The following is a 14,268-nucleotide window of genomic DNA, read 5'->3' as shown; positions in this document are numbered from 1 at the left end:
TGCTTATATGCATACATGTTCATAACAGTCGAGCTATTATATGCAGATCTGCCATTGAGGAGCATGGAAAAGCTAGGTGAGAAACAGTCACCTAGCTTTTCCATGCTCCTGAATGGCAAATCTGCCTTTAGGCATATCTGTTTATAATAGCTGATCTATTATAAGCAGATATACCACTCAGGAGCATTGAAGAGCTAGGTGACTATTTCTCACTTAGCTTTTCCATGCTCCTGAATGGCATATCTGTTTATAATAGATCAGGCTCAGCTATTATAAAGATATATATGCCTATAAGCAGATATGCAATTCAGGAGCATGGAAAAGCTAGGTGAAAAAAATCATCACCCAGCTTTTCCATGCTCCTGAATGACATGTATAAATTATACAGTACACAGTATAATAGGTGAGGTGAGCCAATGCTGATTTACTTACCGCCTATGAGTTGTTTTCTGGGCAGTACACTGAAGGCTGCTGAACGCCTGACTCCACGCAGGAAGAATTTTGAACTTCCCGCGTGCAGCAGCCGTCACGGTCTTTCACTTTACGGCATGGCCTAGGCCCCAGGGGAGGAGTCTGATGTGACGACGCAGCACGGCGTGCACAGCTGACCTGTCACCTGACCTGATCTGTCAGCTGTCACTGTCCTGGTGAGTTCTGTAAAGGGCAGGCCTGGGAGATTTCTCCTTGCGCGCCGGCCTAGTCATCATCTGACAGTCGGCACGGTTCGGTCCTACTAAAGGGTTGCGGGGTGGCCGCCAGGCAATCTTAGCGAGGCGGCCTATGAGGGCTGCTGGGCCTATTTTCATGCAGGGGCCTGGAGCTGCAGCTCCATCCGCCCCTACATTAATCCGGCCCTGCACCTACACCATTATGCAGATACATGTAGAACTGTTGTCTTCTTTTCCTGCAGGATAGCCTATACTGAAGGCTCTCTCGTTTATAGCATTCTCCCAATAGTAACCTGCAGAAATAAGAACGCACCTCTGGACTGTATGTAGGTTGTGAGGACCAGTACAAGATAAGTAATGCAAAGCCATTTTTCCTGTGAATAAAATATTGGGGAAACCTTTATATCCATATAAATGGAATGCACAAGCTCACAACCCATGTAAAGGGCCTGCCTTGTCTTGACTGTACTCACAGATGATAATGACCATTGGCCCAGGTTGTGAGCAACTGTACCCTGCCCTTGTGCTACAAGTACATGCCAATTCTTCCTATGTCAGAGATCTGAAGTACAGCTCATCCAGAGCTCCCTGGTTTATTCAAAAATATCATAGCTAAATGTGTGCAGTTAGAGTAGTAGAAGAAAGGGTTGTCTGGATTCTAGATATTGAAGGGTCATCAAAATCAGATTGGTGGACGTCCAACTCGTGGCAATCACTGTGCTTCCGGCTCCATCTTCTGTGTTTATTCCAGCACCGTTGGCTACTGAGAATGGCTGATAGGTGGGAGTGCCAGGTGTAGGACCCCCATCACTCTGCTATTAATGCATCAATACCCAAACAACCCTTTAAAAAGGTTTTCCAATTAACAATCCTTACCCCCTTTTCCATAGGATAGGGGATAACAGTCTGACTGTTGGGACCCTCAGTGGTAAAAAAAAATGGAGGTCCTGGGTCTCCTATGAGAATGGAGCTCCAGTCACATGTATGCCACTGCCACAGTATTTGGCACTTAATTTTGCATTCCCACAGAACTGAATGGAGTGGTGGTCACGCAGCTGCATCATCGCTCCATACCCACAGGGGATTCGACGACCTTTGTTTTCGTGATTGCTGAGTGTCCCAGTGGCCGGACCTCCAGTGATCTGACACATCCCCTATTCTGTGGGGAAAATTATTAGTGGAAAGCCCCTTTAATGTATCACTAAGGGTCTTTGGAAAGCTTATTGGAAATCACAATGGCCAGGAATTAGTAATAGGCAGGGGCGTAACTGAAGGCTCATGGGCCCCGGTGCAAGAGTTCAGCTTGGGCCCCCCTTCCCTTAGTGCTTTGTGTGTCTTCTTATGCGGCACAAGTGTCTTTGGGCCCATTCAGGCTCCTGGGCCCGGTAGCGACTGCTACCTCTGCACGCCCTATAGCTACACTCCTGGTGGTAGGCAACATTTGGAATCCAGCACCTGATACAATATTAAACGTGGGAGAGCGGACATGTCTGTTTTAGTAAGAAACTGTAATTCCCCATGAAGTAATTCTAGTTGTCTTCTCTTTGAACTCTATGTTGTGTCTTCGTCTGTTATTCTTCATAGAAATATATGAGTAAATTGACAACTGGGTGTCACTACCTGGGGGGTGTCCTTACACTGACTGATCAGTGCTGACAGTGCCAGACTTTAGAGGGACAAACTCCTATGAGAAGGGGAACAGTAACACCCATTTGTCAATTTATTTATACATTTTTAGGAAGAATAACAGAGGGACGTCACAATGCAGAGTAGACGAGTATTGGTCAGGAGAGGTGATGAGCCCTCTTTAAGCTTTCAAGCACTTCTTTTTATGATAAAAATACTCTTGGTGTCTTCAAAGGTGCAGCATATATACAATCACTACAACCTAAGGCCTCATGCACACGGCCGTTGTGCGGCCGTTCCATGCATTGGGGACCGCAATTGCGGTCAACTTGAATGGGTCCGTGGTATGTCCGCACTGCAAAAAAATATGACATGTCCATAGTGCTTCCGGTGTTCCGTGACTCCATTCCGCATTTCCGGAATTGCGGACCCATTCAGGTGAATGGGTCCACATCCGTGATGCGGGGTGCACACGGCCGGTGACCGTGGATCGCCGACCCGACGTTTGCGGGCCGCCCAACGGCCGTGTGCATGAGGCCTAAGACTATATCCGACCGACACTGCAACAAAGACTTACTTAATAGACTGATCCCAAAACCTTGACTGAAACCTACAGATGCTTGTCCATAAAGCACAAAGAAAACCGACCTACCTAACTCCCTGCACAAATATTGTATATGAAATAATGACTGAAGGGTGGGCATCCCCAATCTGGCCTCATATAACCGTGCACACACCAGTAACGGGCTGCGTCTCCTGGTTCACAAATGCAGATTTCTCCGCCAGCCGCCATCAATCCAAAATCACTGATCAGAGGCAAACAGCACAAGATCAAGGTACACGGCCACTTAACAAGGCCTGAGAAGGAGGCAGCTCAGACACTTGTGAGATTAAGAACATTTAACAAGTCTCTGGGGTATACTCCAGGAACCCCCCCTCCCTTCCCAGGCCCCTCTAAAACCTGAAAAAGCCATAATTGCTAAGCTATTAGCATGTTCTGCTCGCTCTGTCGCTAATCTCTTAACATAGGAAACAAATAAACCCACACGACTGGAGAGATTATCCGCCAGTGAAGCTGCCCCCTGTCCTGCATATCACACAGCGATAGAGACCTCCAGCATTGACTGGAGCTCAGCGTGGGACAAGAACAGAAATGCTGCTCAGCTCATCATTTCTAAAATCTAGTCGGAATAAACTCCAGATAGTCCATTATGAATGAACGCGCTATTTTCAGAATGTCGTAAAATCCTCCCAGCCCTATATAAAAAACACCTATACATCTGTAGCAAACCTGCACTGTGCATACGGCCAGACCCTTTAAAACTTTAGACTTTCTGATCTGACGTGAGAAAGGCGTCCATGAAGAGGAGGCAGCCGTCTCCTGCTCCTTCCATCGTTTTTCATCTTAACTCTTCCAGGAGAGCGCGCATGTTGTACGGAGACAGATGTACATATTGCTTTACAATGCAGCGCCAGAACCCCCCCTCCCTCTCCAGATACACCAAGGAAAGGGTTAACATTGCTTCCCCTAATTATGTTGCATCTTATTGCCATACACTTAATTAGCTGCATTAATGTGATTTCTTTTTACATAGGCAAGCAATTAAGGGCTATGATTGAGTTTCATTCAATTAGCCTCAACAAACATGCTAATTGATGTCCCAGATGCAAATGAGATGTGGTGAGATAGAGTGGCGCACACTGCGCTGTGGGAGGGGGGGGGGGGGGAATCTTTGCTTGGGAGAGTGGGGTCTCCGCGGGGTCTGGCTGCCGTCTTGCACCCCATGACTTGTCATCTCATGAGGGGCCCCTGCTCTGGGACTGGGAGGGGAGCAAGCGGCTTAGTTTCAGGGTTAGGAGGGGCGGTAGAGAGACTTCATCAGGCCCCAGGGCAGCTTCTTAATGCTGCAACAATTAGCTAGTGCAGACTGTAGGAAGCAAAAAAAAAAAAAGAAAAGAAAAAAAAGACAATAGCTTACTGCAGTCCGCTGCACCTCTGCTAACTTGGGGTTATGTCCTAGGACTCTCCAGGCTATAGGCAAATGGATTACGAGAAGGGTGTGAGAGTCGCTTTGGCTGTGTTGTAGGAGGCCACAGTCGAAAGACATACTGCGCCGTATAGTATGCAAAAAAAAAAAATATATTAAATAATTCAACAAACGCCTTACTTTCCTATGGATTCGAATACACTGCGGACAGTATTTTCTGATCTGGAGGTCTTCCATACACTAGTTACACATGGGTCATTATTCCGATATTTGCTTAGGATGGCAGTAATTCATTAACACTATGAAGACTTTAATTCTGTATTCTTGGCTGTATTGCCATTGCCCTTTTCCGACCAAGGTTTGCAGATATACGCCTCATCTAGTGGAGGGGAAAAAAACGATAACCTCTCGGCATAACGCGGAGAGAAGTGGGGGCTCGCTTGCCTTTTGCTTATTGAGTTTAAGGCATTACACGCAGCAGCACAGAGGGAAGCAACACTAATTTTAATGCTATAAAATGCTTTAAAAGTGCCCCAGGCCCCGGCTACGTGGGAGCTACTTGCACCTAAATAAGACACGGTTCATTTCCTCTGCAGCTTAGCCTAATGTAATCAGCAGCCTGGAGACGTGAGCGCCAGTGAGCAGATAGAGAGGGGGGACACCGCCAGCGGTCCGGGGGGCCGCGGACAGATTGCTGTTGATTAGAGAATTTTTCAGTTTTGACAAGGATGTAATGAAGAGCTTGTGGAGTTGTTCACCTGGGGAGGGGGCAGTCTGCTAGCACGTCACAACTCCGCTCGCCCTATTACAGCCATCCAGCAGGATGCAGCAGCCAGGACACAAATTAACACTTCAACACCGAATGTATGCTTAACGGACAGACAGCACCGGTCTCATTTACAATTATAGAAAACACAATAACCTGCCTCAAAACTTATCAGAAGTTCCCGTAACTCTACAACTACACCAGTAAAAGCAAAGCAGCTGAGAAAGTGGTGCCATTCACTTCTCCATAATACAGCTCCTGCCAAAATCAGAACCGGATCCCCTCATGCACACGACCACAACGGGTCCGCAAAAGGTGCAGATAGCATCCGTTCAGTGGCGCCGCAAAAAACAAAAAAAAAACATTTCTTGTCCGTTTTGTGGACAAAAACAGGCATTTTCTATCATGGGCCGACTGTTTCGTTCTGCAAATTGGCACAGCCGGCATCCTTGTTTTATACATCCGCAATTTGTGGGCCACAAAACACAGCTCGGTCGTGTGCACGAGAGGATCTGATCCCGCTCTCTGGCTATGGTAGTAATCCCATTCACACAATGCAAAATGTACCATGCCGTATCTGCTTGGTTAGTGTTATAGATTTGCTGTACCTTTTCCTCCTTGGCTTCGATGGGAGTACAGCCCAAATCAGCGAGGAATAGCGTGCTAAAACAGTGGCAAAGCTACGGGCATTAAGAGGGCATTCAAATGGCCTTATCTGGTTAGGGGTCCACAAAACACAGAGGGGGGGTATTTTATAAAGATATTTTGACACTTTTTTCAGGCACAATTTTTTCCTATAGAAAAACAACCAACCCCAAAACTATCCTTAACCGTAAACCTGTGAGGCCAGTAACTGGCTGCCGTGGTCATGTTTGCCCATGTGCTGTAGATCTGTAAGACCAGCAGGGTAGTAGTGGAGCAGTGGGCGATTTAACCAGTAAATGAATGCTTATTTGTTATTTTATACCATCCCTTGCCTGTGTGACTGTCTACATGTTTACACCATGGGTTGTTATTTTTTTGGGTCCAACATTCAGTGCAGATTAGTTTCATGATATATCTATATAGGAGATGGAGCTAAGCAAATCACCAGCTTCCCTTTAACCTGGCCAAGAGTCAAATGATAAGTCTGCCACCACTAGGGGGAGTTTAGAGCTCTCTGTATATTTTGTTTATTTAGCGCATTGTATAACTTGCATGCAGTGAGCCCCTGTAGACAGCAATGTGATTCTGCATTCAGGTATAGGTCTCTATAGGAGCAATGTACTTAGATGGTGAGCCCCATTGGGGACAGCCTGATGCTAATGTCTGTAAAGCGCTACAGAATATAGTAGCGCTATATAAGTGCATAAAACAATAAATAAAATGTACGTTTCCTTTCCATTAAGCCTTGCTCCTGAGTTATACCCCACATTGGGTTTCAAAATAGGGAAAAGTACTGCTTATACCAAAGAATTATTCCTTCTACATCCACAATAAATAATAATAAACTGAAGTGGATTTCTGTATCCGAAAACAGAGCTCTAAATACAATAAAGACATAAGTTGGCATAGGAGTTGGCACAGAAATATCTACTAAAAACTAAGTTATGTTCAAGTGTGGGCATTCACATTCAGTGTCGTGATAGATGGAGGCTACCTACAAATGTGCTGAGCCACATGCATCTCAACGTCTACGATGAAATCATGATACAGCATATGACAATCATCAGGTTCATCGAGTCAAAACGTTATGAAGTGAGGCAATAGGTGAGCACAGCATTTCTCCTGATCCCTCCATACATATGCACATTCACCTCGGCTGAGCATGCATGTGCTTTTAATAAGGAGAGGGAAATAAGTCACTGATAGACACCCTTGGTGGCTTATCTTCCATAAAGAGGTATTCCTATCTCAGACATTGACAGGATATTGCTAGGATATGTCGTCAATGTCAGTTAGGTGTGTGTTGCACCTCTGAGACCCTCTCCTATCTAGAGAATGGGACCCCCAAAGTTAACAGAGAACAGCCACGCAGGTGCGGCTACCCTCCATTCACTGCTATGGGAGTTCAGAAGATAGCCATGGGCTAGCTCAGCCATTTCCGGTAGTCCCATAGGTGCGAATGGAGATGTGGCCGCTCATGCACAGTGCGCTCTCTCTATGGGTCTCCAAAAATAGCAGAGTGTACTCACTATGTACTCACTTGGCTATTTTCTGAACTCTCACAGTAGAGAATGGCGAGCACGCCACGGAGGCGCAGTGTGCTGTCCTTCACTTTGGAAGCCCCATTCTGGAGACAGGTCCCAGACATGGGAACCGCACCTATCTGACATCGATCAATGCCCGAGATGGGAGTACCTATTCTGAAGTATAACTGACAGCAGATGTCGGGGAAGAGTCGGGACACCCACATGCACATTAGGGTATGCAGCAGGTTGAGCTGACATTCATTTCATGTGTATGGCCACCTAAACCCTGGCATGTGTACTGTGTATGGGGTGCAGCTCAGCACTTACGTGTAAACTGGGGTGATAGGTGAGGACGCCATTGTCAGACAGAGTTACATACTTCTTCTTCCATTCTTTATTTAGAGACTTTCCACTTCGTTTCAGTAGCATACCCTACAAAAAGAAAGACAAGATGTTAAAGAAGTAACAAGGGACCAGAATATGGTCCTGGAAGTAGCCTACAGAATTTTTATAATCCTTATATATAGTCAGATATTAATTCATTGTCATGACTACGTACAATAGAGATAAAAGTGGGAGACGTGCAAAATACAAAAACAATGGATCACACAATTAACTGCTGTGTGTGATTGGGTAAAATGATCACCCCACTGGCTTCAATTATTATACTGCCCATTCTTAGCCAATCACTGCTAATCATGGCTATTGCTATAAACTGCAATACGATCCGGGACAATCCCATTATTCTCCAACACAGCAAGAATTTATTTTGCTGCAATGTTGGAAAAATAGTTAAAAGAGAATAGGTCATCAGTATCTGTACACCCGGGACCCCCACCGATCAGCTGTTCTGAGAAGGAACTGGTGCTCCTGTGAGCGTCGCGGCCTTCTCTCAGCTCAGCAAGCACAGCGCTGTACACTGTATAACTGCTGTGCTTGGGTTCACGCTCAGCCCCATTCACTTGAATGGGGCTGAGCTACTCCTAGGAGACGTGACATATGGACGTGTCGTCACTCGGCCTAGGAAAAGCAGAGAGAAGGCCACATTGCTCACAGGAGTGCCGCTGCCTTCTCAAACAGCTGATAGGCGGGGGTCCTGGGTGTCGGACCCCACCAATCAGATACTAATCCTGAGGATAAGTTATCATTATAAAAATCTCGAAAAAAAACTATAATAAATGACTTCCAGATAGTGGATAACGAAATGCAGAGATGTGTGTAACAGCACCAGATTTGAAACTTAAAGGGCCATAGCGTTTTCACCATAGGGATCTTAGGATAGGTCATCAGTATTAAAATCTAGGAAAACCCTTTTAACTTCCATTGAGTTCACTAATACGTATAAATTCCTATGCACTAGTGATGGAGTAAGGCGGTCAATTTTATCATCTGCTATGAAAAGAGAAGCAAGGGATTAAGAACAACCGGTATATGGAGGAGATTTATCAGTGTATTAATGCTCGTGTCTGCCATAAATACATTAAAATACATCATGCTCAGACCGAGCGCCATATTGCTGAAATTGGGTAAAGTTGGAGAGGCTTTAGTGGGGTGCAGAGTGCAACTTGTTTATCAGATAATTCATTCAAGTGTTGGAAAAAGGGGGGGAAATTGTATTCTTTGTTTTTTATCTGTAATGTTTTGATATACTAACAATAAAAATAATTAAATTAAAAAAAAGTGTTGGAAAAAGGTCTGGCATGATGTTTTAGCCTAAGCCAATTTCATCCACAGGGCGTGCACCCCGCTGATAAATCTCTCCCATATAAATGTAATAAGAAATGAGCAAATACGGTATGTCAGCTCTAACTAGGAGCGGTCCTACACTACATTTTGCTGAGGAGCATTTTTCCTATTTGCTTCAAAACCTTTCCTGGTGATCAGCTGGTCACTGCAGTGGGGCTCCTGGCCAGCCACATGCTGTATTACACGGCAATCACACGGATGACTGGATGTCACACATGTACCGCTCACGTCCGCTATAGCTGGAGCCGTTTTGCACAGAGTGACTCTTCGTTGCGGCTCATAACCAAACATGTACGCTTTTTCAACAGAGGAGATGAAGATAAGCGGCTGCCGGACCCTTCTGAGAGTGAATTATCTCCTAGCTGAATAGTGAATGTTATTAGGGTCCCCCTACACAGAGTACTGTTGGCAAACAACCCCCTATTTTGGGCTGATAATCTCCTACAGGGAGAGAAGGATAGGATGCATTTAACATTCAACGCCCCATTCTTCTCCTGGGAGATAAGCCGCCACCAGAGACGCCTTTCAGCAGCTTTTCCCCTCTCCCCACTGACAACACATACACGCTTGGATTGCCTTGGAGTGTATGGGGAAGTTGGGAGTGATAGCCATTTGGCTGATAGGTACTGAAGGTGTACGGGCACCTTTACATTGTTGGCAGACCTCATTGATGTAATATGTATGGGCAGGCACATGGCGCTGTGTGCGATCCTTTTTTTTTTTTTTTACACAAAAATAAGGATTAAAAAAAAATTGAAGTGCAAATCGTTGCTTTCTCTTAGGCTCTTTCCTCCCTTGACATGTGAAAATGAAAAGTTTTTGATTATTTCGGATGCGTGATGATAATGATTCCCGTTTACACTGTACAATTCTTGTTAAGATTCATTCATGTCTGAATAATTGTAAAAGTAATTTGCTCACTGAAAACACACAGAAAGGTGATAAATGAAAAAATGTTAACCCTTTCTACTACCGAGTTTTTTTTTTTGACTTTGCGTTTGTTTTTGTTTTTTCGCTCCCTGCCTTCCCAGAGCCACATATGTATACTTTTCCTTGCGTTTTGTTGCTGGAAAAAATAAAAAATAAATTTGTTGCTGTGTAGTTATGTGTGTGAAGCTGTATGAAGGCTCGTACTTTTCATTGATACCATTCTGGGGCGTGTACGGCTTTTATTTTGATCACTTTTTATTACATTTTTTTGTGGGAGGAGAAGCGACCAAAATAAAGAAAAACTGCCACTGTGACCTTTTTTTGTGTGATTTGAACTTTTATATATTTATTTATTTCTAAACGTAAAAAAATGTTTACAAAGGGAACTATATCAATCAATCATCTGATTGCTATTATCATAGACTCCAACGCACTTGCATTGGAGTCTATGATGATTTCACTACTTTCAGATGGAGCCCTTATTACAGGAAAGGGCTCTATAGGAAATACTATGCAGCAGCCTCCTGTCATTCACAAAGACAGGGGCTGTTGCACACACACTCTGGCTCCTCTGATCGCCACATGGGGGAGCTGGAGCATAATCGGAAGCGCATGCTTCCAGTTTTTAGCGGGCTCAGATGCCGTGGTCAGGTTTGACCATGGCATCTGAGGGGTTAAATGTCCGCGATCGGCATTACCGCCGTTCGTGGTCATTAGCCGCCGATGTCTGCTGAAGGAAACAGCAGGCACCGATTTGTTAAGGCGCTCCGCCATTTTTAAGGACCCGACATGTGACGTAATAGTAAGTCACATGTCGCAAAGGGGTTAATTGACTGCGTAACCTAAATACTTCATTAGCCAATAAGTGTAAGTTCCGGGAGTACTATTTCTAGCAGTCAATGACGCTGCTGGTCAGGTAGTTCAGACTTATTCCCAATGTCAGATGCTCAAAAGTTTTTTTTTCTTCAAAACATTCAGGGGGGAATTTATCAATAGGGTATTTTATGCCACATTTATCAAATTTATCACCTGACTTAATAAATTTGTCTTATCCTTAGACTGAACACTTTTGTCTAGAGGAGCTCCTCCAGTTTTCCTACTCCACCCTCCTACTGGAGTGAGACTGGAACTTTAAAAAAAAAAAAAAGTCTCAATGACAAATCTGCAGTGAAACGCATTAACAGTTAACCACACTCACTTTTCCACCCAAATTACAAAACTGGAGTGAGTGGTGTGAAAATGCAAAAAGTGCGAGTGAAAAAAAAAAAAAAAAAAAAAAAAAAAAAGTCACTACATTTTGCGCAATCGCTTTAATTTTTCTGACTTTTTTACACCAGAATTCTGGAGTGAAGGTATGATAAATCAGGGCCTCAATGCTTTTTGGTGGCTTGAAAAATTGTTCTGTGTAAATGAACCTTAAATGCACTAAAAGCAAAAAACAAAACACAACATAAAAATTATTCGTAGCTTGTCCGTCATACAATACATAAAATGCTATGATGGAACTTATATTTGAAGGTCGCAGCATATATGTGACCATTGTATTGATTACAAAATGTCCCAAAAAATAGTCGCAAGGATTCTTCAAACCCCTGATCGTTCCTTGTGGCTGCGTGTGAATGTATCACGGTAAATAATGGCAGCAGAGCAAGCTGTCAGGGGCAGCCTTTTAGTTGTCAGTAAAGACTCATGTAATACAAAACTATCATCATGATAAAAGTCCAGTGACAAGCACATTGCCAATGACAGACTAAGCTCAGGTCAGCCATACGGAGCGGGGAGTAAAATCTCTACCCCAGGTATGCTCCCCCAGTCTGAAATGAAGCGATTGACATAGAAGGGAGATGTTCCCCCCCAGGCAGTCACAACAGAGCGCTCACACTCCTGCATGAGAACACAGTTCAATTAGCAATTATTTACCAGCAAAGATTTATCGATCCGGCGCTGCCTGCAGAGGGAAGGGTTGGTCGCGTTAAGACTGACCAGGGGCAGGGAGGCGCTGATGGTATGCGACGGCGGAGACAGACCAAGAACCGCATAAGGTTTCACGTGTCAGTCTCCATTACATGATGTCGATGCGTCTATATTTCTGTACGGATTTGTGTCTAAAAACATCAATATACGTGTCAAACAGTCACTCCTGCAAATGCCCTCTTTATCATCTGCGGCGTGCACATTTCTTACAAGAAGGCGGGCTGCGCACGAGATGTACATATGGAAAGAATGCAAAATTGAAGTACGCCATTAATAGCTAGCGACTAGCAAGAAAAGGGTTAACAGCCCTAACTAAAACCAGTCCATGGCCTCTACCTCCTCTCAATCCTGTGGACCACTAGTACTGATGTAGTTAATCAGAGGGGCCTAATCACACCTCTCCACCTTCTGTTGGCAATATTTCTGTACCCATGGTGGGGGGCTGCTGTACATTACACGTTAATAGAGCCGTCCGTGGCTCCCACGGGGCCAGGCAGGGTGCTAAGAGGGGACTTGTTATTCTCAGCTCCCTATTTGCTAAACCTGGGAAACAAGAAAAAAAAAAAAAAGGAATAAAACAATAAAAGGATGTTGGTGGCGGGGTCACATCACCCCAGTGACCCCTCTGTCATTACCAACATCTCACCGCTTGTAGGACATCACACAGGAGCCGGCTTCAAAGAGCCCGGCACAGGAGCACAGCTAATGACAAGCAAATCCAACTCAAATGCCACTAATTGGCTAAACCGCTCACCTCTCCAGAGCGCGGCAGTAATTTACAATAATAAAGAGAGGGGGGAGAACGGCAGGAGAATCTCACTGCCCGGCGCCTGGCACCCCCTACACATGCACACAAGGCGCACTTTAATAATGATAGATACGTTCCAATTTGGGCTGGTGGCGGATATAGAAACACAGAGGAGGGAAGAGGTGATGGGGAGAGAGGAAGAAGAAGAGAGGGAAGACGGACAGAGGTGGAAGAAGATTTGTTTTAATTTTGCTAACTGGCTCCTACTTCTTTATACTGTAAAAGCTACAGGAGGGTACCAGTAAAAAACGAAGGAGGCAGTGGTCTAAATGTAGACGGGATGTTCAAAATCAAAACCATTAACCAAAAGCAGGACGGACCAATGAAAACTACCTGTTTGCACCTTAGAGGTGTGCAACCTGTGCAGTCGAAAGGGCGCATTGTTAAAGGGGGTGACCTATCCTGAGGACAAGTCATTAGTGCCTGATCGGTGGGGGTCCGACTCCCAGCAGCCCCCGCTGATAAGCTGATTGAAAAGGCCACACCTTCTTCCTAGGGCAGTGATGTCATGTCCATCGGTCACATGGCCTAGGCGCAGCTCAGTCCAATTCAAGTAAATGGGGCTGAGCTGCGATACCAAGCGCATACAATGGACAGCAGGGGCACTGGGAGTCTGGCCCAAACGGTCACATACTGACTACCCGTCCTGAGGATAGGTCATCGGTATGAAACACTCCTTTAAAGGGGTTATCCAAGATCTATAATGTCCCCCTATACAGAGGTTGTACTTACCTCACTCCACGGCGCCTGCGTCGCTTCTGATGCCAGCAGAAGGGGGGCAAGTCGACGTAGGAACGAGCCTCACGGGTGGCGCTAGGGAGGCTTGTTACTGTCACGGCCTGCCATTGGCTGACCCTGTCGCCTGCTTTCTCGCAAACACAGCACCACAACTGTCCACGGGTTGTGTGTCGTATTGCTGCTCAGCCTAATTCACTTCAATACCAGACAATCCATGGACAGGTGTGGTGCTGTGTCTGGAAGAAAGCAGCCATGTTTTTCTAATCTCGGACAACCCCTTTAAATACATTAGCCTTCAGTTGCAATACCAGACCTAGACCATAGATAGGAGCGGTACTGTTTCTTTGGGGGGGGGGACAACAACCCTTTTTTCTATGTCGGGCCACTCCATTTAAATTTGTCACAATAAATTCAACCAAACATGTTGGACCTTAATTTGAATATAATAATTAAGAAAGAGGTTTATTTGGTCTAAAGTTTGGGAGACATTGAAAACATTCTGCAAAGAAACAAAGCATTTTCTTAAAATGTATGGAATTAAAGGGGTTGCAGCAGACTTTTTCCCCTAGAAGTACCTATGGAACTTAACTGCTCTATGCCTCTCTGTTCCGGCTCCATGGCTGTTTTTCCTGCACTCTTGGTCCAGGCCTGTCAATGTCCGCAAGGCCAATGACTGGCCTTAGTGGTGACGTGTCCCTAAGCAGCATGTGACCCAGCAGTGACGAGCTGCTTAAGGACAGGTCACCACTGAGGCCTGTCATTGGCTGCAGCGGTGCACGTGACCATGTCCAATGCGGAGGCTGACAGGTGGGTACACTAAGTGCAGTGAAAACCGCCCAGGAGCCATGGTAAG

The 14,268-nt window shown here is 45.2% G+C and overlaps 1 protein-coding gene across 2 annotated transcripts in view; it reads right to left on the bottom strand.

Annotated features, from left to right (window-relative positions):
- Positions 1-14,268, bottom strand: part of AGAP1 (ArfGAP with GTPase domain, ankyrin repeat and PH domain 1) — a 377,584-nt gene that overhangs the window by 93,777 nt on the left and 269,539 nt on the right. For both annotated transcript variants that reach the window (XM_044303243.1, XM_044303242.1), the window contains exon 10: positions 7,547-7,651. In XM_044303243.1, coding sequence (XP_044159178.1) covers positions 7,547-7,651 — 105 coding nt within the window. The remainder of the gene's footprint in view (positions 1-7,546; positions 7,652-14,268) is intronic.

The sequence above is a fragment of the Bufo gargarizans genome, chromosome 8, assembly GCF_014858855.1.
Source record: "Bufo gargarizans isolate SCDJY-AF-19 chromosome 8, ASM1485885v1, whole genome shotgun sequence".
NCBI lineage: Eukaryota > Metazoa > Chordata > Amphibia > Anura > Bufonidae > Bufo > Bufo gargarizans.
The sequence above is the reverse complement of the archived record's forward strand: the minus strand, read 5'-3'. Positions and strand labels throughout refer to the sequence as shown.